This window comes from Myiozetetes cayanensis, unplaced genomic scaffold (genome assembly GCF_022539395.1).
Source record: "Myiozetetes cayanensis isolate MyiCay16 unplaced genomic scaffold, myiCay2020 scf9, whole genome shotgun sequence".
Lineage (NCBI taxonomy): Eukaryota > Metazoa > Chordata > Aves > Passeriformes > Tyrannidae > Myiozetetes > Myiozetetes cayanensis.
Genome location: NW_026088185.1, coordinates 33,720,734 through 33,745,873, shown reverse-complemented (window position 1 = coordinate 33,745,873; position 25,140 = coordinate 33,720,734). Strand labels below are relative to the sequence as shown.

At 36.0% G+C, this 25,140-nt stretch overlaps 1 protein-coding gene across 7 annotated transcripts in view; it reads left to right on the top strand.

The window, feature by feature from the left end:
- LRP1B (LDL receptor related protein 1B) overlaps positions 1-21,578 on the top strand; it is a 670,422-nt gene extending 648,844 nt beyond the window's left edge. For 2 of the 7 annotated variants that reach the window (XM_050339267.1, XM_050339262.1), the window contains 6 exons: positions 1,247-1,360; positions 11,315-11,391; positions 13,533-13,623; positions 15,918-16,062; positions 16,988-17,086; positions 19,321-21,578. In XM_050339267.1, the coding sequence (XP_050195224.1) occupies positions 1,247-1,360; positions 11,315-11,391; positions 13,533-13,623; positions 15,918-16,062; positions 16,988-17,086; positions 19,321-19,461 (667 nt within the window). In that variant the 3' untranslated portion in view covers positions 19,462-21,578. Of the gene's footprint in view, positions 1-1,246; positions 1,361-11,314; positions 11,392-13,532; positions 13,624-15,917; positions 16,063-16,987; positions 17,087-18,839; positions 18,890-19,320 lie in introns of all 7 variants that reach the window. The other 5 variants (XM_050339268.1, XM_050339264.1, XM_050339263.1 and 2 more) reach the window with 5 other exon arrangements.
- The last annotated feature ends 3,562 nt before the right edge of the window (positions 21,579-25,140 follow it).

The following is a 25,140-nucleotide window of genomic DNA, read 5'->3' as shown; positions in this document are numbered from 1 at the left end:
AGTTACACTGAGCTATGTAGTCATAATCCTTGTGTTTTTTGCTTTTGACTACTAAATGATCCAGTCTCTTTTGCACTGCTGAAAAGCTTCAGTGTGGAATGTTCTTCCACTTTTCCAAACAACCTGGAGGTCAGAGCATCCTCCAGGTTGGAAGAGAGAGGTGTTGGAAGGGAAAATTGAACTCAAGTGTCTCATTTCCTGGATGACATAAGTAAGTTGTTGCCCAAAGGGATCTGAGACTATAACTTTGTAAATACAGCTACAGCCAATCCTTCTTTTTGTTGATGTGTATGAGGTAGGTGACCTTAAAAGAGATTGCATGTTTTGTTCAGACTCTCAAGGAAGTTTCATAGAGACATGCCTAGATTTTGTAATCTGATCAGTGTAAGAGATGGATCAGTGGTTCCTCTCTCTGTGAGAGCTGAAGCACTCACATGTGCAAAGGGACACGACTGTAGTTTCAGTACCATTGAGAAACTGTCAATAGATGTTCATAGGATTGGTGCTAAAGACAGTGTAACTCGTTTCTGCATGGTAGCCCTTATTCAGTTGAAAATGCTTTAAGTGCCTATTTGTCTTTTTATTATTATTTTCATTGAGACAATTTTACCTGTTATTTTAAATCTCTTCAGTTGAAGACTAGAGACTGATAAATCATAGCAAAAGGAGAATATTGCAGCTGTAATATGTAAGGCTCAAATATGATGACTAAGTCTGGTGATTCATTTGCTTAAACACCTAGAATGGCTATTTTGGAAGCTTGTGATTTTTCCTTTCTTTTCTTTTATAAGACTGACTTATTCTTTTACTAATTCATATGGAACACCATAGCATCTCAAGGGAAAAAGGTTTCATACCTTTGTGTGTGGCTTTACAACACATAAATGCTGTGGCATATATCAACACCATAAACTATGTTAAAAAAATGCTAATGAAAATGTTTAAGGTCCCTTTAATCTGGATCAATCAATAGAAACGTAGAATACATCTGACAATAATACTTTGAGAACCCATCAGTTAGTATAGGCCCATTGTTTTAAAACTGTTTGATCAGCACTGATGAGCAAACTTTTCAGAATTGTCAGATGGACCTTCCATGAAAAGAGGAGTAATAATTTTGCTTTCTGTGAATCTGTGTGTGTGTATGTATGCGTCTTGCCATCACTATATATTTACAATATATATTTAAAACATGTTCAGCAAAGGCAGAATATTTATATAGGTCTATTTTACTGAAATTCTGCAGATGCTCTGTGGGGTTTAAAAGTCAGCGCTGTGACCAGAAAGTGAACCCTTGTGATTACTACTGTCAGAATGAGGGAATTTGCACTTTAACCACGTTTAATGAACCGAGATGCAAGTAGGTTTAACCTTCCACTTAATGCTGCACATTCTGTGACATCATTCCAGGCCACAGTTCATTGGTTCAAGTCATGCACATTCACATACATTTCACAATATATACTTAATCTGGGGGCCCATTTCTGTAATACACACTTACCCTTTGATAGTTGCACTGATGAGCATATTTAAACATACATCTGGAGTGTCTGTATCATTAGAGAAAGAAATAAAAAGCTTTATTTTAAATAAGTGAATTGAAAACAGTTAAAATGACGCTTGGCTTTTATTGCTTATATTTTGAGATACTTTACCAAATTAATCCTACACAGCATAAATGTTTAGCAGTGACACTGCACATGTTTTAGAGTCCAAACCTGATTTTCTACTTCTTATCTGTACAGGAAAAGGAGCAGAAGATATATTTAGGTACCACTTCAGGATTTAAGCTTGTATTCATAAGTCTCATTGTTAAATTTATAGAAATAATGCTGTAAAATAGAAACTGTTAAACAAAAATACGTGTGCTGCATCATAACTTTGAGTTCTGAGATTTAAAAAAAAAAAATATCTTATTTCTCTAAGAGATTTTAAGTCTATTTCTTAAAGAGAAAATTTCAGTCTTCATCAGGGGAAGAAACAACCTTAGTCTTTGAAAATTCTGTAAGGCAGTTGTAGAGAGAGATATGAAATACCTGTCTTTCCTCTGCTCAACAGTTGTGATGCAAAAGTCAGAAGTGAAACCATGAACCAAAGACTTAGACTTGCATTAGAATATGAAACTCAAACAGCTTTCAGCTTCTCATCTAAATGCATGGCTTATGAAAACATAAAATGCTGGGGGAATGTGATGTGGGTGTCTGGTGGGTAGCAATGACAGTGACTAGGTAGGGTGAATGATCTATTTTTTAAAAACTTATGATCATAATTCCTTTGTCAATGTTGTCATGCAATGAAACTCTCTGATCTGAAGTATCACAAATCCATAGGCAATGAGATAATGTCTTGTGGGACATGGGTGCTTAGAATTGTTTGTATCTTTGTGTATCATACTTGGGTTTTCAGAATAATGCAGCCCTAAGAAGAACATGTTGCTGACTACAAAGTTGTATATTGCACATAGAATATAAGATATAAATGCGGAAAAATGGGAAAAAATGCTTTAAGGAGACAGAACAAACAAACAAACAAAAAGGCAATTTGGACTTGGACAAAAGTGGTGTTAGTCTTGGTTTTCTTCCTTCCAAAAAGTGAAATGTTGATACCCAAAGAACTCTCTTACTGATGAAAGGTGTAGTTTCTCCCTTTGAGAATGCTGTCTTCCACAGAAAATATCAGGAAGGAGTTGCAACATTTTGAACATAGTGATTAACTTACTTTGTTTACTTATTATATATTCTGACTGTGACAATATTCCCAAGGCTGCTTTTATTAGATTCATGTGCTATAGACTGAATAATCTAAGCTCAAGTGAAAAGAAAAGCAGTAAAGCACATCAGCAGTATGCTGAAAGGACTGAGCAGTCCTTTCACTTTCATCTTCTCAGGGTTATTTGAAATAGTTTTGGAATTTTTTTTCTAATTAAAGTTATTGTTAAGCTGGAAAAGAAGAAATATGGAATAAAAAAAAAAGTGGTAAAGGTTGAATTCAAGTTTCTCTTCAGTGTGAGGAATGGTTTCAGGTGAATTGGTAGTCAGGAGTTTAAGTTTAATTGAAACTTTAATTCACCGAGTGTAAGCTTAGATAGAGATCATGTTCCTGTTGTCTCTGTAGAGTCATTTTTGGGTTAGTATGACCACCTCTTCTTTGTTGCTTTCTTTACAAAGCCAAGGTGGCTTAGAGAAGAAAGAGAAGCAAACACATACATCATACATAGGTGTGTATGATGTATGGCATCTGTCTCTGGTCTGAGATGCACTTATCTAAGGGTTAACATTTTCCTTAACCAGTGTCTAATTCATGGGTGGGTGATTTTTAGAAGAAATAGGACATGCCTGGGTTTATTGTCATTCCACAGGAACAGCCAGCATCAGCTGAGATTGCAACCTTTATACATAATCAAACCCTTATTATCATTCAGTAAAGACAATAGAGAATAAGATTTATCTGTTCTAAAGGGCAGTCCTAAAGCCATAATTATTCAGAGTAACCATAAACCTGGAAGAACAGATTCTCCTTTCACCAACCTCTACTGTTAGTGTACAATTTTATTTTATCTTCCTGTCTCCATCAGTTGCACATTGGAAGTAGAAGTTGTGATTTTCACCCAACCAGTTTAGGAATGTATTAAGGCATTACTGTGGCTGCACACAGGCAAGCAAAAAAAGAAGGGTTTGTTGAAGGTGGTTTCCAATTTCAATTAATGCTCTTTCAGGTTTTAAAATGTGCAGAATGTACTGTGACTTCTCTTTGGACATAACGTCCTCTGCAATCTAGATTATTAATTCTAGCATTATTTTTAGCAACATAAAGATTATTCTTCCCCATCTCCCCTGCATTATTATTGGTTTTGCCCAATTACAAAGGTTGGGAGGGAATTTCAGAATGTTAAAATGTGAGGTACTGACCTTTTCTGAAAAACATACCATTTAGAGTATCTTAAAGAAGCCTGACCTTATATATAGTTACTGTCATTTTAGTTCCATATATTTCACAAACTTTCAGTTCCATCTGCTCTATCAGACTGTCTTTTAATAATTACCTTTATTTACCTCTCTGTTTCCTTCACTGTATTACCTAACTGTATATACATTCCTGCAAGAGAAGAGAGGTTTGGAGAGAGGTTATACCCAGTATGATACCAATAAAAGAGTTGGAAAAAAATAGAACTTTCAAGTAGGCAAGATCATCACTGCTTTTTACATAGGCAGTGCTGTATAAGTGTTTTTAGTACAAAATATTACCCTCTCTCTCCCTTGTTTCTTTTATACCTTTGCCATAACTATAGGTTGCTCTTTTTATTTTGTATTACTAATATTATTTGCATCTTCACATAGATGTGGTCTATTATTATTATTATCTGCACATAAATGGGATTAAATCATAACTCGTAACACTGGTCATTATAGAAATATAATAAAGGGTCGTTTTTAAGCTTACAATCAAAACTCCTAGACAATATAAACAACATTGATCCTTATCTAAGCCCAACTAAATTTAAAAAGATATTTTAAACACTCTAATGAGCTTTTGAGCAATGCTGCATGACTGTGGCTGAGGACTTTCAGGTGAAACAAATAAGATTATGTTGTGCTGCTAATTAAGAGGATTGTAATTTATTCCTACTTAGGTTACTCTCTGTGTAGAGGAGTGTTCTGTGTGTCTAGAATGTGGAATCTGTTTCCTAGGAGTCATCAGAAACAGAGAGAGAAAGAGGAGAAAGAACAGCATTACCTTAGTTAGCTGTGAATAGATGTGCTGGCTGTTCTGAGGGCTTCAGGTTGTGTGTTGTATTTCAGGATTAGAACAAACATCAGTTCTTCTATAAAAAAGAGTAAGTCATCCTGGATAGGTAATGAGAAGTTACATACCATACAGGAGATTGAAAGAAAACTGAGGAAATCGAAAAGTGTAAAATGGAGAAAGAATAAGCTACTTCATTTCTAAATAAAGGATTTTGGTGGAGTAATAGGTTAAAGACAAAATAGTGACCAAATGGGAAGCGAAGTAGTTGTGGGATTGCTTAAAAGCGATAACAAGGCTTGAATTTGGAAGTGTACACGGATAAATTAGAAGAAGTAACTCCTGCAGGAGTGAAGTAAGCAAGAGGGATGTTCCTATAGAATCATGGAGTGTTTTGGTTTGGAGGGGATCATAAATGTCCCCTTGTTCCACCCTGTGCCATGAGCAGGGACACCGTCCACTAGCCCAGGTTGCTCAGAGCCCTGTCAAATTTGTCCTTGAACACTTCCAGGGATGGGGCATTCACAGCTTTTCTGGACAACCTGGTCCAGTGTTCCAGCTTGTTCTTGCCAGCTTTACATCCGGTGGGTTGGAGAGGGACACGGTGTTTGGGGGATAATGTGGAGGTGGGGGGTTGATGTGCACGTGTGTGTGTTTAGGGGACAGAAATCAGAAGGAAAAGAGTGCACTCCTCTTGATGGAGGAACTCTCCTCCATCTCGTGTGCCTGTGATGCTGTACCTTCCTCCTGACATTCCTTTCACGTTGAAAAATCTTCAGATATGAACAGTTTCTATGTAAGTACATGTGCAACTTTTACGAGCGCTGCAGTTACACCCGATTTTATAACTAAATGTAACTCATCATTATGGCAAACCTCTGCTCAAAAAGAGGTTCAGGCACATCCATAGTCCAGTTGTGGACAAGAAAGGGCCCACACCATGCAATCCCCTGACTGGCACTTTCTGAAGGCTGAGTAGAAAAAGCCACTGTGGTGTAGAACAATGTCAGGATTGAGCAGCCTGCCTAAGAAGGGGAGGCAGTGGTAACCCTGAGAGACAGCACAACTCAGAACAGAAAATTTTATGGAGTCTCCTGCAATAAATGTTTTCCATGTGGTTTCCTGGGGTATATTTAATGAGCTCCCCAATTACAATTGCAACAGGAATTTCACAGCATTATTCTAGTTCTTTGAGAGCTTTCTTTTTCAGCTAAAAGTATCTTTGTTAAAAATGTCTTGGATTTGAACATAATCAGCAGGTTATAACTTTGTATTATAGAAGATCTTTCATTCACTTTGTATCACAAACTAGTATTAGTTCAAGTATTAAATGCAAACAGATGTTTGAAGAGTGGTTGTCAAAGGAAGAAATGAATGATCTCAGAAAAGAGGAGTTTGTGTATTTTTCATTGAACATTTACTAACTAGGCTGTAATGCAGATATCCTTTATCCATGATTCAGATAAAACATATAGTATTTGCTGCTGTACATGACTGCTTCCTTTGCCCCTGTGAGGAGAGAAAAACATGGTTTTTCTTATACCTGTTGATCCAGTCATTTCTCATTCCATTCTTGTTTTGCCATTTCAGTCTCTTCTTTGTTGCTTACTGTAAATTCAGCTTCAGTAGTAGTCATCTAGACATGCATACTTTTTATATATTTATTTCATTATTACTATTTTTATGGCATCAGTACTCTACACATTGGTAGAGTGCATGGTGTTTAATGACCCTCAGTTACTTCTTTTTCTTACCTTGGGATGAAGGGGGCTGAGTTGTATTTGAATGCTTGTTCCTTTGCAGTGATCACCATGCAGCAACTGTGAATGATGATTTGTGCATACACAAATTAAAAGTCATGTTGAAGGTCACATTTTATTTTTTCATGTATGCTGTGACTAAATTTAAGATTTTTTTGGGTTCCTCAAAAGTAAAATTTTATTATTTTGCTTGCTTTTGGATGATGCAATTTTCCTATTCTCAGTTTATTGGGTTGTGAGGTAATCTGTACTTCAGGTAACATTGTAAAGTATCTTTAGCTTCTATTTTGCTTTCCTTATGAAGATGCTAAGTGATGGTCATTAGACAGTTATAATATTTGGTCCCTTCATGTATAAAATAATTATGGAAAAGCTGTTTTTTGAAAATAATGAAACTTTACAATATAGGAGAAGGTACAGAATGTGCCATTACTGATCAATCTTGGGGTCGGGTGTTTGGTCTTTCACTGTTATGAAAGTTCTTTGTACCTTTGAGGGTTTATCTGTGGGTTTAACTCCATAATATCAGCTCCCTTTATGAACAAAGCATACCTACAAAATGTTGATAAATTCCTTATAATAGTTTAGCAGTTTAGTTTTGTTCAAGGCTTTTGTCATCCTAAGGCATCCAATAGCTTGTGTGATTTCTGTCTTTCCATGTAATTTAATACAGATAGTAAATAACTGTAAACCAGACGTTCTCTTATCTTACAAATACTTTCGATATTAATGATAAGATGTGAAATTTTAATGGAATTGTTCTTAAAATAGTGAGGCTAGATACTTTTATTAGGATGTTTTACTATATATTACTATCTTTGCCTAAAAACAAAAGTTAGAAAATTATTTTGTATAATGAAGAAATATAATTTATAGATAAGAAATATTTTCAATTCCCTTTCCACCTCTATTTTGTAAGGAATGTTTCACAGATTCTGTTATACTTCTAGAATAATATTTCAATACTGCTTTCTGTCATTTTTTGGATACACACTGGTATATTGAGTTGGAAAGCCCTTGTCTACACAAGCACTTTTAACTGCATATTCTGACTGCTGTATTATATTTTTATGACAATGCCCACAGCACAAAAAAAAGGATGGAAAAAGAGAAACAAAATTAAAAAACAAAACAAAAACCAACCAACCAACCAAACAAAAAAACAACAACAACAACAAAAAACCACACACTGCCACCAAATTACCCTTTTTACTAGTTTTTTCTATTTATTCAGACATTTCATAGTCAAATGATTTCTTTTGGTCAAGTGCCCGTATAATTGAGTTTAGAGTGTTTGAGGACACTGACCTGTAATGATTATACAGAAACAGAGCAGAGAGGCATTTTCTCTCATGAACAGATTCTGTAACAACAGCGTGATCAGTCTCTGAAATGTAAATATCTTAATTCTAAATATTCCTCACTACAAGTGGGACACCTTTCAATTTAAAGTTTTTAAACAAACATCCCTCTTTGTAATGTTATTTCCTCAACATAAATAATTCCAGTTGCTTAGGCATCCTGTACCTCAGAAGGCGTTTCCCAAGCAGGCGTCTCTCTCTAAACACAGAACTCAATTGTAACAGAGAGAGCTGTAGCACAGTTTTGTTAATGACCTTGGCAGCAGATCGTGTACAGCTTTTATTTATTCCATTTCACATTTAGTCTTCACACTCTCATTCTCTGTGATATTGCTGCTCTTTGATCTTTCACTGCTTCTGTTGGGAACTGGGGATTTGCACCTTAAGATGTTCGCTGTAGCACCTTGTAGCACACAGCTGACTCCAACCTGTCCTTCACTGTCAAGTTCCCCATCTGTTTCCATCTGTATTTGATTGTGTAGCTCAGATTAGGCATTTTTACTGTTATTTATTCACAGTTTGTGGTAATATAAATGTGAAACCTGTGGCTTTATATAGTTCAGCTTTGTTAATGCCTTTGGCCATGCTGCAAATGCCCTGCCTGACCATACAGCTGTTGGCAGTGGTACAGAACAAAAGCCCCTGGTACCAAATTATATGTAAAGGTAAAAACTACTGTGCATCAAATTGACCCAGGAGTCAGTTCCCATGCCAGATACTGAGCAGTCTGAATTTTAGTGTCCTAATACCAGAAAATGCTCTTATTATGAACAATTTCTGTCTAAAGACAACTGAACTGGTTAAGACTTGCTCATTTCCCATGTTCCTACATGAACAGTTGTCCACATCCCAACCCCATCATTATTCATGTGCCTGCTCATGGCCAGTTTTCTCTGTCAAATTTCCTTGCAGAAAACACAACTTTCCCCTGGGTTTTATTTCTTTTCCTATTCTGTCTGCCCAAGATGAGTTTGTAGTAGTTTGCTGGGCAATCATTTTACCTCAGAGTTTAGAAGGAAATGACAGCCATCCTGCCAGCTTCAGTCTCTTTGAAGCTTATTGGAGACAGCAAGCATTTGGAAAATATCAAAATTAAATGGCAACTGATGATGTTTTTATGATACTTCTATCAAATGCCTCAAATGTATTTCAGTATTGCTTATTTTTACAATTAAAATGTCAAGATAAGTAAAGAACTGCAATATTTTGGAGTTAGTATATTCTCTCTGGTTATTGCACATAAACCTGTAGGATTTCTTTCTTCACCAGCTCTTGTGATGTCATACCTACTATAAGATTTCGGAGAACATAACTGCATGTTATACACAGTTTTCTCATGAGCTTATGGTGATTCTTTTTCTAGTCTCACTATTTTATATTCTTTAAACTGTTTTAAGACAGATTTATCAAAATTATTCTTATATACAGTGGAAGCGTTTGAAATCTTGAGTATAAGGATTTAGGTACAGAGTTCAGATATGTCCAACTCTCAGATAAATCTTTCTCTATTCAAAAGTGTAGCATTAAATGCATATTGCCTCTCATAACAAGTTTTAATCACATGGGCTGAATCCCAAGCAACAATGATGCAAAACTGCAACAAGAAATATGAAGACTTTATTTCATGGTTGTCATGTGCCATCAGCTTGGAGTCCAGTAGAATATTCTAAATATAAAGTTATATAGTGTTTCTCTACAAGACTGGATATACTTATTTAGCAGTTGTAGGTTGAAAACTGGTATTTTTAAAAAACAAGTTCCTTGAGTAGTATCTTAGTAAGGTAGGCTGTCAGTGCAAGTATTTTTATCTTATATAATTGTTAAACAGATCAAGAGAAAAAAGTAACAGATGCATCTTCTGAAAGATTAAAGTCATGTGTTCCCTATGACTTAGAATGTGCTCAAGTGGTGGTAAGCAGGTGGAAAAGTCAGTGGAGTTCAGCTATAAAGTATGTTGTTATAAACCAGAATGTGTGTAATTAATTGGTAATTAAGGGTTCCTTTGCAGTGAGGAAACTTAATTGTGTATTTGCCATATTTACTTAAGTAAACAAACTTATTTCAATAAACATGCAGAATTCCAAATTATAATGCAAATTTAGCTATTGTGTGACAATTTTTGAATTAACTAGCAATAATAACCAATATATAAAAATAAATCAGTAATGTTTTTACAGACCATCTGTGTCTTCCTTCTGTAGAATTTAAGAACCTTAAACTCCAGAAAACCCTTAAACTTCCAGAAAAAAGTTCAAGCTTAATATGAAACCCAGTAAAGAGTTATTATCTAAGTGTTGGGTTGTGCTGGAACAGGCCTAGGAGCAAAGAGAGAAAATAGCCATTCTTTTGAAGTGATCTGCAAAGGTAAAAGAGTCAAAAGCATCCCCAGCAAAGCTGGCTGGGTCTCTCCTGTAAGAATAGCTCTGGTTTGGTTTGGAATAATTTGTATCTTTCCAAACCTTCTTTTAGTATAGAACAATGTCAGTCACTAAGCATCCTAAACTCTAAACTTGATCTCTAAACTTTGCAATTTGTGAAACCCTTAGAAAGGCATCAGGTAGCAGGAGTTCTTAGAACTGTGTGAGGGTAACGCTCTATTGCACCTCCCTAAAGATAACTCATGTTGAAATTCATAAATAATTCAAAAATGCTTAGAAAAAACATGATTCATTGCACAATATGCAACAGAGGCAGATGAAAAGTGACTACTTCTTGCTGTTTCCACAAGGAGAGTTTGAGGTTCTGTAGTAAACTTAATCATATTTACAGCAGGATGAATAAGCAATTGAATTTCATTCAGGTATTTGTTTCTGTTTTTGATGGATTTGCTGAGTCTGCATCCATGGATTCCTTGTGTTTGTTTGTGTGCACAGAGAGTGTTCTGAATCCTAATGGAAGAAATATTTGCCTATTAATATTCACACGAGGAAATTATAGCAGAATAGCTGTGTGCTTATCCAGGCACCTGCCTCCTGGAGCACATATTCTGAATATAAACAGTATTTAGGGCTCCTGTCCCTTTAGGACAACTCTTGATGCTTTCACTCCCATGCCTGCTTACACACCCACACATGTGTTTATATTTCTGCAAATACATGTCTAGTTATAAAGTTAAAAATTTAAAATGATAGGATGTTATATACCTTTGATTAAGCCTTTTTTTTTTTATTATCCAAGAATTTTAGAAAAGGAGTCTGTAATGAAAGATTGCACTGGTAAAAACAGGAATTGAGGATACAAAGCTCTTGTTTTAAACTAAAAATGCACTAAGAATGTTGTAAGTGGCATGGCAGAGTTGTGCTGACTCCTTCCATGAGGCTTCTCGTTGATTTTGTAGAGTCACTGTTGTCATTTGAGCTCTTAAGAAGGTGCTGGTGGTCACTTTAGAAGGTTACTGTGTTAATAGCTGACATCTATTAACTTTATACCATCTTAATTGGATCCTTTCAGATGTTCAGCCAACTGGTCAGGCACACAGTGTGAGAGGCCAGCTCCCAAAAGCAGCAAGTCTGACAATATCAGTACAAGTAAGTCCTTCAAATAACTGTTATTACTGGTCAAATTTGCCTCTCTTTGGAAATCTAACCCTGGTGGTAATATAGAATGTGATTTTTGTATCATGAGATGTGCTGGTTACCTGCATCTTTTTCTTAAAAAAAAAACCCCAAATGTAGGTATATCTTGACTTTTTATCGCCACTGAGTGATACATGAGGTGGTTTGGATGCAGGCCATGCTGTACACTCACTGCTCCAAGGGCTAACTGCACTTTTCTTAAAGAAAGTGTATCAAGTGACAAACATCTGGCGATATCAGCACTGAGCAGAGAACTAGTGTGAGACCTCTGACCATTTAAGTCCTACTGAAAGCATAAAAAATAGACTTGTAAGTAGTGCATAACTTTTGTATTGGCTGTCTGCAGAGGTTTGAATTTTACCTACTGTGAAAATCATCCTGGAAGTAAGAATAACTCCTGTCATATTTTTTTTTAAACACATCTGTGAGCATAAAAGGATGGTATTGCGACACTACTGGCAGTTTAAACTGGACAAAGCTCCCTGCAGAGTGTTGAGTATGCTGATAGTACCCTGCTGTATTTGCCTCCATCACTTTTAGCCCAGGTGGAGCAGTAAAATGAGTTACCCACTACTATTCAGGTCAGCTTGATGCTTAGATGAAATCTTTCCAGCAATCCAGACAAGTGAAAGAACACTTAAAACTCCAAATAGGCAAAAAAGCAGCCAGAACCTAGATGAGTATTTCATGCTGAGGGAATACCTGCTCCGATTTGGGAAATGGCTTCTCCTGGACCCCAACCTGCACCGTGGTTCCTAAATTGCAATTCATGCCTGATGGGCTGTTTATAAGGTTTGTTTTTTACATGGAAGTTTACATGCCAAGACAAAATTAACCTATTTTCCTTTTGTTTTGGTTTGGGGTTTTTTTGGGGGTGTTCCTAAGTAGAATTTAATCCAGCTATTTATCAAATGTTTTCTTAAAATGCCCCTGCTGTGATGTCCTTTATATGCTGAATCTTCGTAAACTGAAGTGAAGTCAGGATGCTTCAAGTTTTTTATTCAGTAGTACTTCATTTCATGTCTCTGGCAACCTGACTTGGCTTTCAGTAAGCCTTCAGGCAGAATTCAAGGCATTTTTCAATTCTTTATTGATACTGTGTTTAATGTAGAGCAGAGCCGGCCAACAGCTTATTTTTTTAATAAACCAGTAAATGGAGTCAATGAAACAGCAAGCAATATTTTTGTTTTCCACCAGTTAAGGGTTGTGATATGAAAGAAAATACATGCTATTCCACACTGGCTTTATGCTGGAGTCCTGTAGTTTATAAGGGCCAGATTATTTATAACATAAAATTATTTGTTGTATGTATTTCTTTACTACCTGGTACTTACAGTAAGGCTGAGAAATTCTTTAAAGGGCACAACTGCTGACTTTATTTTTGCAGGCGATCTCATTTCAGTGAAATTATCTGCCAAAATAATGTTAAGCCCATTTTCTTCTTCCCTGTTCCTTCCTCCCATTTAAAATCCCTGTCTGATCTGGGCACTGTCTTTCTGCTGCATTAAGCATTATTGTTATAAGCACATAGTTTTTGTGATTGCCTGTATCAACATAACAAAATTGTTGGCTCTCAAGTGCAATGCAGTAAAATGAAGGAATGCAGCAACCATCTAGAAATGAATATTGCTCACTACTTTTTGTTTTTCCACAAATAAAAGTAGTAAATACATATACATACTAATGAATTCTTCAGTCAAAGCCAAGTCTAGTGAATGTTTTAAACTAATAGTTGTATGACTTAAACTGCTGAAGATAATGGTGGCAGTCAGAGGCCACTCCAGTCCAAATTGTTCAGTAGTTCCACATATTTTCACAGGGTATTGCTGCAAATGAGGTCAGGGAATTAGTTCCAAGTATATTGGTATCCAGAAAGAGGAAAATCCCGATTTGTTTGTAAAGTATTTGTGTGTATACTATTATCTGTAATGAGGTTGCTTTTTTAATTGATCAGCATTAAAATCTCAAATCAGTGAAGCTCATCACATGAAATTTGCATTTGTTGGTGTGGGAAATTATTCTTTTTTAATTAATTTAACTGTTTTACAACTGTGAAGCCACGAGTATTCAATGATATTTCCTTTCTATTTTAGGAAGCATAGCAATCATTGTTCCTCTTGTTTTACTGGTGACTTTGATCACTACTCTGGTAATTGGACTATTTCTTTGCAAAAGAAAACGAAGGTAAGTAATTTTATATTGATGTATGATGTAAAAAATAAATCTTTAAAGTATGTGCATCTTTTTGAGATACTTTATATATGTTGAGTAGATATTAAAAATACAAAACCAAACCAAACAAACAAACACAAAAAAACCACACAACAAATGATCCCAAACTTGTTTCTGGATGCAGTGAATTGAATTCGTTACATTTTGGTTCTTGCTGGAACAACCATGTCTGTTATTTATACTTATATTCCACATACACTAGAAAAAAAAATTGCAGTTCTCCACCTTGCTCCATCCTGCCAAGGCTGTTAATAACGAGTGTTAATAACTTTACTCAGAGACTTAGACAACTTAATAAATAGAATTAATGTATTTCATTGAAACCACATAATTGGTATTGTTCAAGTTAGAGTGAAGATGTAAACAATGATGAAAGTGTTTACTGTAGACTTCCAAGCCTTGCTGTCATTGCTGTGTTCCTTTAGTATCTTGCATAGGAAGCCAAATCCCAGGATTGATTTTGTTCTCTTGAATTTAGGTGCCTTAGAGCTGATAATGAACCTGGGGAGTTGTATTAGACTTTTTTACTCTGGCCATTTCTTCAAAGGCCATGTTGGGTGGCCAGGGAGGCAGGGAGTGTTTCTGCTGCATGCACACACCTGAGAGAGCTGCTAATTTTCTCATGTTCAGAGAAACAAGAATGTGATGTTGATGGTGATGCAGATTTAACCAGGAAAGATTCCTAGTAACAAGGACATGGCCCACTAGGGAAGACCTGAGTGGGAATCAGACAGCAAAACCATTTATTTCAGGCCTGTAGCTGTCCTGCTCATTGGCCTTGAGCAGCTGTCTTCCTTTCTCCTGGGGCTTGTTACCCCATCTCTGAAACCAAGATAATGTCTTGTTGTTAAGTCCTTTAGAAATATGTGATGAATCTGCTGTTTCTGCAAATGTGACCATTTACAAGGCTGTTTCAGTCCTCCAGGCTAAAAGAATCTTTTAAGTTACTATGATCTGGCATCTCCCCTGCAAACTCTGGTGTAAACTAGTAAACATTAATTTTTAAAACCTTTTTGTAAAGCCAACAAGATAAATACATTTCCTGTCCATACTGGTATTAATGCTGACCCTGCCAGGCTCCATGGATGTCATTATGTGCTGCTGTACCTAAAACACAAACTTGTAGCGATGGCCAAATCCTGAAAACCAGTTGCTGGCCCATAAATTATTTAAGCTTTTGAGAATCACTTGTTAAATAATAGATTTTCAGTAGAGAAATAGAACTAGCCTCAATAAAGGATTTTCTTCTTAAAATTGTATTTGAAAATATGTTTTAGGGTTATTTTATCTCCTCAAAGAAGACTGTCAAGTACTAAAGTAGGTGTAGTTGTTCAGCACTTGTATGCTACAGTCAAGTGCTTATTTTAGAAAATATTTTTTTCTATGCTATTTATTAAAAATACAGATCATTTAGTATATTGGATTTCAAACACTGACTGCAGCTTTTTAAACCAACAAGAGGACTCTACTGTTATCATCCTGTGACCTCCCTATTATTCCCTTGTAATTCTAGAGAACATATTGCATTTGGAAAAAATTACCCTCTTGAGGTTATTTCAATTGCTCACACTGAAATCACCTCCTTAGCTAAAAGAAATGAATTCAGCAACTGCAACAATTCAGCTCAATCACTTATCTTTACTGATACCTAATTCAAGGTTAAAAATAAGACTGTCTTTTAACATAGCTTGAAAAAAAATCAAGCTGAACTTCAGCTTTGCAATAACCACTGGCAGGGAATGCAGACTGGAGCTACAGGAAGTTCATACATTTTTAATGCATTGTAATGAAACCATTTGCTTGTCCTCAGTTTACAACTGACTTTGGGCAACTGATTTGAAATAGAAGCGGATGAGGGAGGGAACGTGACTCAAGTCTCGTTCTTCCATCTTCATTCCTGCAGGGAATCTGCAACGAGTTTTAAAGGCTTTCCTTGGGAAGTGAAGGAAATCTGGAGATTATCAGAGGAAGTCAGGGTTATTAGACAACAAGTTAGCACTTTGGATGATTCACACCACTACAGCCAAACTGAGAGAAAAAAATAACATTCTACCTCCAGCTTTTGTGAGATCTGTACATAGACTCAGATTGCTACTTTGCTTGGAAAATGGAAGGATTTGCTGATTGTCTCTCTGCAGGAAACACTTTTTCATCCTGTTGCTTTTAGATATTGAAGAGGAATATAATATCCAAGAAATTACTTGAAAACTCTCTGGCTTCTCTTTTTCTGTGTTTATGCATTGTAGGACAAAAACCATCAGAAGACAACCCATGATAAATGGAGGAATCAATGTAGAAATCGGCAATCCATCCTATAACATGTATGAGGTGGGCCATGACCACAGTGAAGGTGGTCTTTTAGCCTCAGATTTTACTTTAAATGCAGAAAAGGTAATTTTTTTCTTTTTCTAGTGGCAAAACCACTACTTATTTTATGCCTTACAAAGGCTTTGACTTTAAATGTAATGAATAGAAGCATAGAACAATGACATTTAGATTTAGTTAATGAATGTAAAAGCAAGTTGGATTTCATTAGAGTAAATGTCATGTATATATTAACAGCTGGTTTGTAGTCTGATTCTTGCTGATGACCATTTTTCCTAGTACCTACATTTTATCAAAATAGTGTTAGAACTGAACTACGAAGTGAGTTTTTTTCTCATAGACAAAAAGTTGCCAACCACAAAGAGCTTATGCATACATATGAGACTAACTTATTTCACACCTGAAAACTTCCAAAAGCATAAAGAATTGGGATTGCTGGCAGGATAGATAGATTAAATGTTTACACAAAGCTAGTAAGCATTATCATTTCCTTGTATAAGATGCTGTCACTTCTGCAGCACCACTCTGCAGTGACTGAGCTCCCTGAGTGATGTGACACGGGATGAACGGGGTAATGCTGCCCTATCTTTCCTAGAGCTCCATAATCAGACATACACCAAAGGGCAGCGATCCCTCTGTGGCATTTCTGACAAAGCAGTAACAGGATTACTGATAGCTCTAGGAATGTCATTGCTGAATCTCATAGGGTGCTGAATACAGGAGGTAAGCTGAAAATGGAGTTACTCACTGGAGGCAGAATGACTGAGCCAGTGCTTATTGTGAAGTCTGGCTCTAATCCTTAGTGGAAAACGACTGTAAAATGCTGAATTTTTATTTTTCGTGCTGAGGGATACCTGCAAGAAGATTTTCTTAAACGTAGATCACTCTAAAATATTGTCTTTAATTGCTGCACTGTTTACTTAACAGTGTTGATAATTACACATGGCAAATGCTCTGCTAGCACAGAAACTAAAATTTTCTGTTTACACAGGCCAGATACATAGGGGGAGGGCCCACTGCATTCAAGCTTCCCCACACAGCTCCATCAATCTACCTAAACTCTGACTTGAAAGGACCACTATCAACAGGGGTGAGAAATGATGATTCAAATCCATTTCATTCCACATCAGCCCCTCTCTAAAGAAAGTTTGTCTGCCATTTTTGACTAGAGGCATTTTCTGTTTGTTTTTAATTTTGGTGGTTTGTTTTTTTCTTTTAATGGAAAGAAGAACAACAGTGAATAATACATTATTCTATTTGAAATAAAGGGTCCCTCCCTGCATACAAAATTTCATTTGTACCCATCATTGTAACATGATCTAAAACTTCAAGTCTCTTTTTGCAAAGGAATGAAACAATGTGATGCTATTCCATGACATTATATAAGTTTATCATGGTATTCACAGCCATGTATCTTGATGTATTTGCAGTTCTTATGTAATTACACGCATTTATCAAGCTTATCAAACTGAAAGATGCTCCTAAAGAATGGAAACAAGTGCTTTTATTTAAGAGGACTTTGATGCACACTTGTGTGAAATTCACACTTTCCTTTAATATTTGCAATGGTTTTTGATTGTTCAGTTTTCAACGGATTTGTATCATAAACCAGTTCCTTTTAAAACATCTGATTTTTTACTACAATTTAGCATTATGTTTGTAAACACTGAAATTCAAACTACAAAAGGGACGTCAACATTCATTTTCATGTGCCTCAGAATATATTCATCTTTTGTGCCATTTGCGTTCTTGCATGATTGTTAATATGTTGTATTTGGTAGCTTAACAATTTCTATAGGGTGTGATTTTTCTGATGGAGCACAGAACCACGGATGATGAAAGATGGAATATTTGCCCATATTAACTCTTTCTCTTAAATTCTAGTCACTCCAGTTTCTCTCTGTACCTCTCTGTACTGCCTTATGCTATCAGTAGCCACTCAAAGAGGTATCGTGAGGCAGAGATTGCTATTATAAATAATTTAATAATTTTAAGGCACTATATAGATACCAGGTGTCTGTTCTGTTGTGCTTATCATCCTTAATAACGGTTGTCAATGAGATAAAAAGTCCTGATGAGTGAAACAGAACTAAATTTCTGTTCTCTTAAATTTCTGATTATAATCCTGGCTCAGAAACAGTGTTGATCAACAGGGAAAGGAAGAACTAAGACTCTAGACATCTTTCATTCCTTGTTTTCCTGGGTGTACTCAGGCCATTTGCAAGTCAAGAAAACCTACCCATTTCTGGTTTGGGTAATTTAAAGTTTAGCCATTTCTTATGTACACCAAACAAATTAATTTCCCCATTTTAGAGCTTGCTGGTGTACCACTGAGTGTTTGTGAAAGCACAGCTGTGCTGTCCCGTTAGTTTTAAGGAAGGGGAAGATTTTGACCACAAGACACCCCTTCCAGTTACTATAGCAAAAAGCTGAACATCGACTTGGATAGCAAAGGTTTTCTAGGGACAATAAAGGCACAAAGTGTGCAGGAAGTAGTAGAGACATGACAGACCTTGGATAGTGTTCTCTCCTTAGCATGAGTGACAGGAAAGAAAGTTTTCCTCCATGTTATACATCCTTCTGTGCTGTCAGACTCAGGAGATTTCTCACACACTGAAGTGCTTTGCAGCATTAAAAATGGACTTGTCCTATACTGAAGTACCACTCATTTCAACAGATGTTTTCCATTGCAGTCCAAACTACCAAAATTGTTGAGAAAAGACTTCTCAATCTGTAACTACTATGATATATTAACACTTATGCTGGTTTATTATTAAAGTTTAATTTACATTACGCAAGTACTGAATTTTTTGGTCAAATCATGTTGTGTATTTGGGCCACAGAATTCGAAAACATGGTCAGCTATTGATGGGATGCTGATGTCTTAGAACAGGTAATATATGGAAACTGTTGGCTGCAGTTTTCTACTGTTAAACTTGTCACATGGTCTCACAGTGCACCTTCTCTATAAACTCCTTCATATCTATTCTGAAATCCTCCAGTGTAATAAGGTGGACAAGTCAACTTCAAAGACATTTTTTCAAGGTTTTTGTTTAATTTTTGTCATTGTTTTTATGGTTTTAATATCATAATATGCTGCATGTCATGTCATTTGTTATTTTAATAGCATGTCTCATCATGAATTTAATTTTTAACTAAATAATTAACTCATTATCAGGTTTTCAGACGTCCAGGTATCTATTAAATATGTCCTGTTGTATTTTATGTGTACTTGTTCTTGCTTTAACAAAACCATTTCCATTTCCATAAATGTTAACTTTGGTTTAATCTGGCTGATCTAATGTTTTATTAATTTCTCTGCAGCCCACAAATTACGCCAATCCAGTATATGCAAAGTTATACGTGGATGGACAAAACTGTCGAAACTCCTTAGCAAGTGTCGATGAAAGAAGAGAACTTCTTCCAAAGAAAATAGATATTGGGATAAGGGAGACTGTGGCATAATCTGCTGTTACCTTTTATACTCTGTATAAATGTATAAAATATAAGGATTACTTTTCTATGTACCAACGGTATTATAATTGTTTTGGCATCAGCATTACCTCTGTTTTTTGTTTGGTTGATTGTTTTCTGGGTTTTTCTTTTGCTGATGACTTTTGACTGACCATTTGTAAGGTATTTTTATGAAAAAGAAACTGCACTACGGTACAATTTACAACAATGCTGCTGAAATAACACACCTTTAAATTTGTTAAAATGGCAAACAGCGTATTCGTTTGTAGCGTGAAAATGAGCAATCTATTTTCTATGAACTTTTTTGGTTCTACTTAATCGATGAAGATGGTATCTGCACTTTTTCATTATGTAGTCTGGAAGCTGTAGTACAGTGTGTAACTTTGTTTATTTTAAATGGTGGAAGAATGATTGAACGGTCTACTCTCTTCTTTGTGCCCATTAGAATTTCTCTTCAGATCCTGATGAAGGTAGATAACTTTTCACAAACATAACTTGCTTTCAAATTAGCTTTAGGTTGCCAAGAAGTAAACAAGACTATAGAAACGAGACATCTAATGATCTGCATGAACACAATGATTATGTTTCAGAAATTCAGTGACTGTACATGATATACTAAACATATATACCATGTAAACAAGCTTTGTATTTATTAAAACCTTATAGAACATAGTAAAGATATATCTTGGAAGCTGAAACCTTACTTGCTGTGGGACAAAGCATCTGAACTCCAACAGTCCTGTAGGACAGTAGCCACCCTAGAGCACAAGAGGGCATTGCCTACACATGTGTTACGTTTTTTTCACTTAATCACACGCATTACTTACGGATTAATAATTCCCCAACACGTACCGAGCAGTAGGGAAAAAAACCAAACCCCAAACCTTAAGCACACTCAGATGATCACAGCATTCGGTTTTGACAATCACAAAAAAACCCCAAAACCTCACGCCTGTTTAGTGATATTAAAGAATTCAAAACACAGCAGTTTCTTTAAATTAAGATAAACTGTGGTATTGTGGAGGTAAAACGAACCAAACTGCATGTTAGTGAAACCTTGCCAAAGCCCAAGTTTCAGTAGCCTGGGTTAAAAGTCAAAATCAATTCTCTAAAGTGAAAAGCATCAGTATCAGTTTCCAGCATTTCTCTGGCCTGGTCTGCTTTCTGTTGTTGCTAAGAGGCAAAATCTGACTCACCTTTTTTAATTTTGATGGAAATAAAGAATACAATTGCTTTCAGGTTTGAACTGAATCAAAATATTTTATACATAACTTTAAAAGGCACAAAAGACGTATTCACACATATATTGTGGAGGATTCTTCCTTCCTCTGCTAGACATGACTGACTTTTAGCTATCATAATATATTAACCTAACAGATTAAATATGTTTGTGGTTGCTCTTTATTCCCTTTGTACAAGCATTACAAAAATAACTGCTGTTTTATAAAAGATTTTTGTTGTACTATTGTGCATGCATACTACCTATTTCTAAACTTTGCCATATTGGGGCCTTTATAAAACTCTTGATTTATGTAATACTAGTGCAATTTTGCTTGAACAATGTTATGCATATCATAAACTTTTTCAGGTTCTTGTTTAAGTACATTTTTTTAAATTGAACAGTATTTTTCATTTTGGTTATAATAGTCATTTTGCCTATGTTTCTACAATGAAGTGTTAAATACTTTATAAAAAAATTGTTGACTGATTTATTTAAATGAAAATCTACATACTTAATTCAGTGTGTTGACTAATTTTTAAATTTAACTTATAAAATGAAAACTAAAAAAGAGCAAATTGAAGCAAAAGAACATTACTTTGTACAAATGGCTAAATCCCTTTTCTTAATGACAATTTTTGCTTTTTATACAAATTCTGTTTGAATGTTTTTGCAGCTCTGCACGTGTTTGGATAACTTAGGTGTATAGCTGTACATTATGTCAATAGAATTTTAAAACTATTATTTTTTCTATAAAAATACTGTATTAAATAGTTTCATACCATACAGCTATGATTCCACAGGTTCTGCCTTTATTCCGCTGACATCATCAGAGATGGATTAGGCCCTCATTTTTTTCCATAATTAAAGTTGTTATTTGGTGTAAGTAGTTGGACATCTCAGAAACATTATTACTGTTTATTTTCTGACAGAGAATCTCTTATCTTCAATACTCAGGTAGACCTAAATTTTAACATAGTGGGTGTACAAGTAACATGAGGTTGAAATCATGAACTCATACGGGCCTGATGAAATTTACTTTCTGTGATGTCTCGTGTTTTCTTTCAGTGAGACATTTTTATTTACTTTACCCTTGCTCGAGAGTAAATTATTTTTTAAAAATTAAATTTATTTATTTCCTTAGAAATACACATTTGATGTCAGTGGAGCTATTAGATATTAGGTCAGAATACAGTTGTAAGTATGTAGCAGAATTTTGATGGAGATATTGAGCTCTACCACTGCCATGCTTGAAGATCTTTACAAATCAGAGTAATAATCCCCAATGGATTTCTTGATTGTTGTTTTTTTGTTGGGTTTTTTTTTTACTTTTCCAAGGTTCTCCACAGGAATTGTTTCCATAATCCTTTAACAGTCCCAGAATCTGCAGGCTCTGGTGCTGTGCAGAACACACAAGGAGCTGAAGGGTGAAAGATTGAGAACCTGATCAACAGCCTATATGTGCATCCTCCTAAGCTCAGTAAAATATTTTTGGGCACAAAATCCTATAAAATTTTATGGGGAACAAGAAAAATTTTTTTAACTTTCTCCATTTCCACAGCCTTCTTGCTGTTATTAATGCCACAGTATTTGTGTTTGACACAAAATTAGAAGGGAAAAAAACTGGCTAAATATGCCTGCATCTGTCTCTTCAGGTTGTAAGAGTTTTTCTGGTTGTTTTCCTGTGAAAGCATTGAGTACTAACAGTCATGTGAAACGCTAGTACTGTTCTATTTCATGTAATGAAATAGATGATTTTTCTTAGCAGTGTGAAGCAGTTTGTGGGTTCCATAATACCAGGTATTAAAATTATTCAGGGAAATTCTGATAAATCTAACCCTGAAGTACACTGTTCATTGACCTTTTACTCTTAGGCTAAGGAATAACCACATTTTCATTCAACAGAAAACAAAAATGCATGTAAACTTGAAGGGGGACGTGATGTTCTCCATCACAAACCAAGGTTCTAAAGTTCTTTGCTGAATAGAGAATCTCTATGCAAACCCTATGAAAAAAAAAAAAGAAAGGAAAAAGGAAAAAAGCTTTTCTGCCAAACTTTTATTAATTCTGTCTAATGGATCTTTTTCGTTTCCCACAGAGGTTATACTAGTTATTTACCAATTATATATACTAGTTATTTACCAATTATATATACTAGTTATGCCAGTGCTCTGGAGTCTCTGCCTTGGGATAGGCCTCTTGGTCTATGCCAGTGTTTGCATAAACACTAAATTATGACCCCAAAAGTTCAAAATGACAAATCGAGATGGGTGATGGTCTTGGTTCTCTGATTATTCATTCTACACAACTGAGATTACCATCATGAATGCAGTCGTGGGAAGCTCATTTGAGAATATTTATTCTGCTTTGCTTTTTTTTTTTTTTTTTTTTTTTTTTTTTTTTTTCCAAGACAGTCATGGTGTTTGATGTTTGCAGAAGGAAAGCTCTGTAGTGGAATGCCTTTAAAATTTCTACCTAAGTTTATTTTCTAACAGTGAGATTGTGGAGAAGGTCCTGATATGACAGCAATTATTTTATGTGGTGATCAGAATCACTGCAGTCATGTGCATTAATTGAATTTTGTGTAAACACATTTTGGAAAATTTGTTTCACCCTAAAGTGCATAATGTATCAGAATAGAACCAAGTATCTTCTCGTGCATCTCCCTTTTTGGAGGATGAAAAGATGATATAGGAAAGCAATAACAGTTATGATAAAACATCCTCAAGGTAGTTGTCCTTAAGAGTAAAGAAACCTTTCACATGGAACAAGCAGACCAGCAGTGAATCTTGTCTGTCTAGTCCTGGGCATCTCTGCAAAAGTGTTGAGGCATTTGGAATTTTTCAAGTCTTAGATGGGCAGAGGGGTGGTTGATGGAGAAAATTATAACTTATCATCCTGTTTCTATAATTTATTATGCTTACCATCCACTCACGTGAAATACAGATCTCTTGAAAGTAATGGTTTCTAATTTAGTGCCCATGTTGTAAGGTGACAAAAAGGAGGAAAAAAAGCATAAAACATCTTTTTGCTTCCCTATGCCAGCTGCATATCACTTTGTACATGTTGTGCCTCTCGTGATCTCTGACAATGGCCTTTAAAGAAGTGCTTGCGTAGAGGGAACTGTCTGCTGGCCTCAAAAAGATGTTAAAGGAGTTGTTCCTGGAAATAAGATGATACTACTATCCTGCCCACCTGCTACAAAACCCAATAATGATCCATTAAATTTAAAAAAAAAAACAACCCTCCCCTCAAAAAAAGTATTTTAAAATATCAAGATATGTACCTATACACAATGTGTATAGTACCAGAACTGATGTATAGTTGCTCTGAGTAAAGACTCATTTTCACAGATGAGTAGAAAAGGTCTGAAATTACCATGGAAACTCAAGGGAATTATTAATTTAGGATTACTGTTAAGCTCTTTTAAAGGGTGTGTTGAATGGGTGGGGGGAGAAAAGATTATACAAGCTGGTCACTTCATTTTTCCTTAAATATTTCTTAAATGAACAATTTTGAATATTATAAGAACTGGCACCACTAAAGATTTCAGACAAGGAGCTGTTTAGTCCAACAGTTTCTCGTCCAACACTTTCTCACTCGTGTTTCATGTTGGTAATGCACAATCAGCAATCTCTTGTCACCTAAGTAGGTGTTTGATGATTCATGAGTGATAAACAGAATAAGATAAGCATGTGTAGATTCACAAAAGGAATAACTGAAGAGATGATCTGCTCAACAGATGAGTGTTTAGGCACCTCAATAGCTCAGTAGGTTGGCAAGGGATTGGACTTGAGCCTTTGGGGAGGGGTTTCCATCTCATTGACAAACCTGGATGTGCTGATGTTTAAATCTGGTGACCTGTGTGTGCTGCACACCAAGCTCTGTAACCAGTGCCTAAATCAGGACAGGAGCCTCAACCATCTTGCTCTGTCCAAAGAGCACCAGACAATGACAACACACAGTTTGAATTCTATTGATGACCAAGGTTTGGGCACCCCCCACATGGCTAATAAGGTATCCTAGGTGGTGGAGTCCTGGTCTGTTAGAAAAGCAGGAATGAAGCCTTTCCTTCGTGGGTGCAGGAAGCATGGCCAGGTGACCATTCCCTGACTGAGCTGCACCACCAGAGATGGTTTCCCTGGATAATTGGCTGTGTCTGGCTTGTGTGCCAGACTTGAGCAAACCATGGTGGCTCCCATGGTGATAAGAGCAGCTGCTTGGAGCTCCATTCACACCACTAACAGGTCGCACTCCCAGCAGGAGGCTGCTGGTCTTCAATCAGGTGAGCACCCTGCACCTTCCCCTGAGAAATGGATACAGATTGGATAAACTCCCTGGTTTTCCTCTGGGGTGTGCTGATTGCATGTAACTCACAGCCACACCTGTCTGTGTTTCCCTACTAAAGAAACAGGGCGTGGAAAACATTGTGACTTCATTTGAGAGCGAAA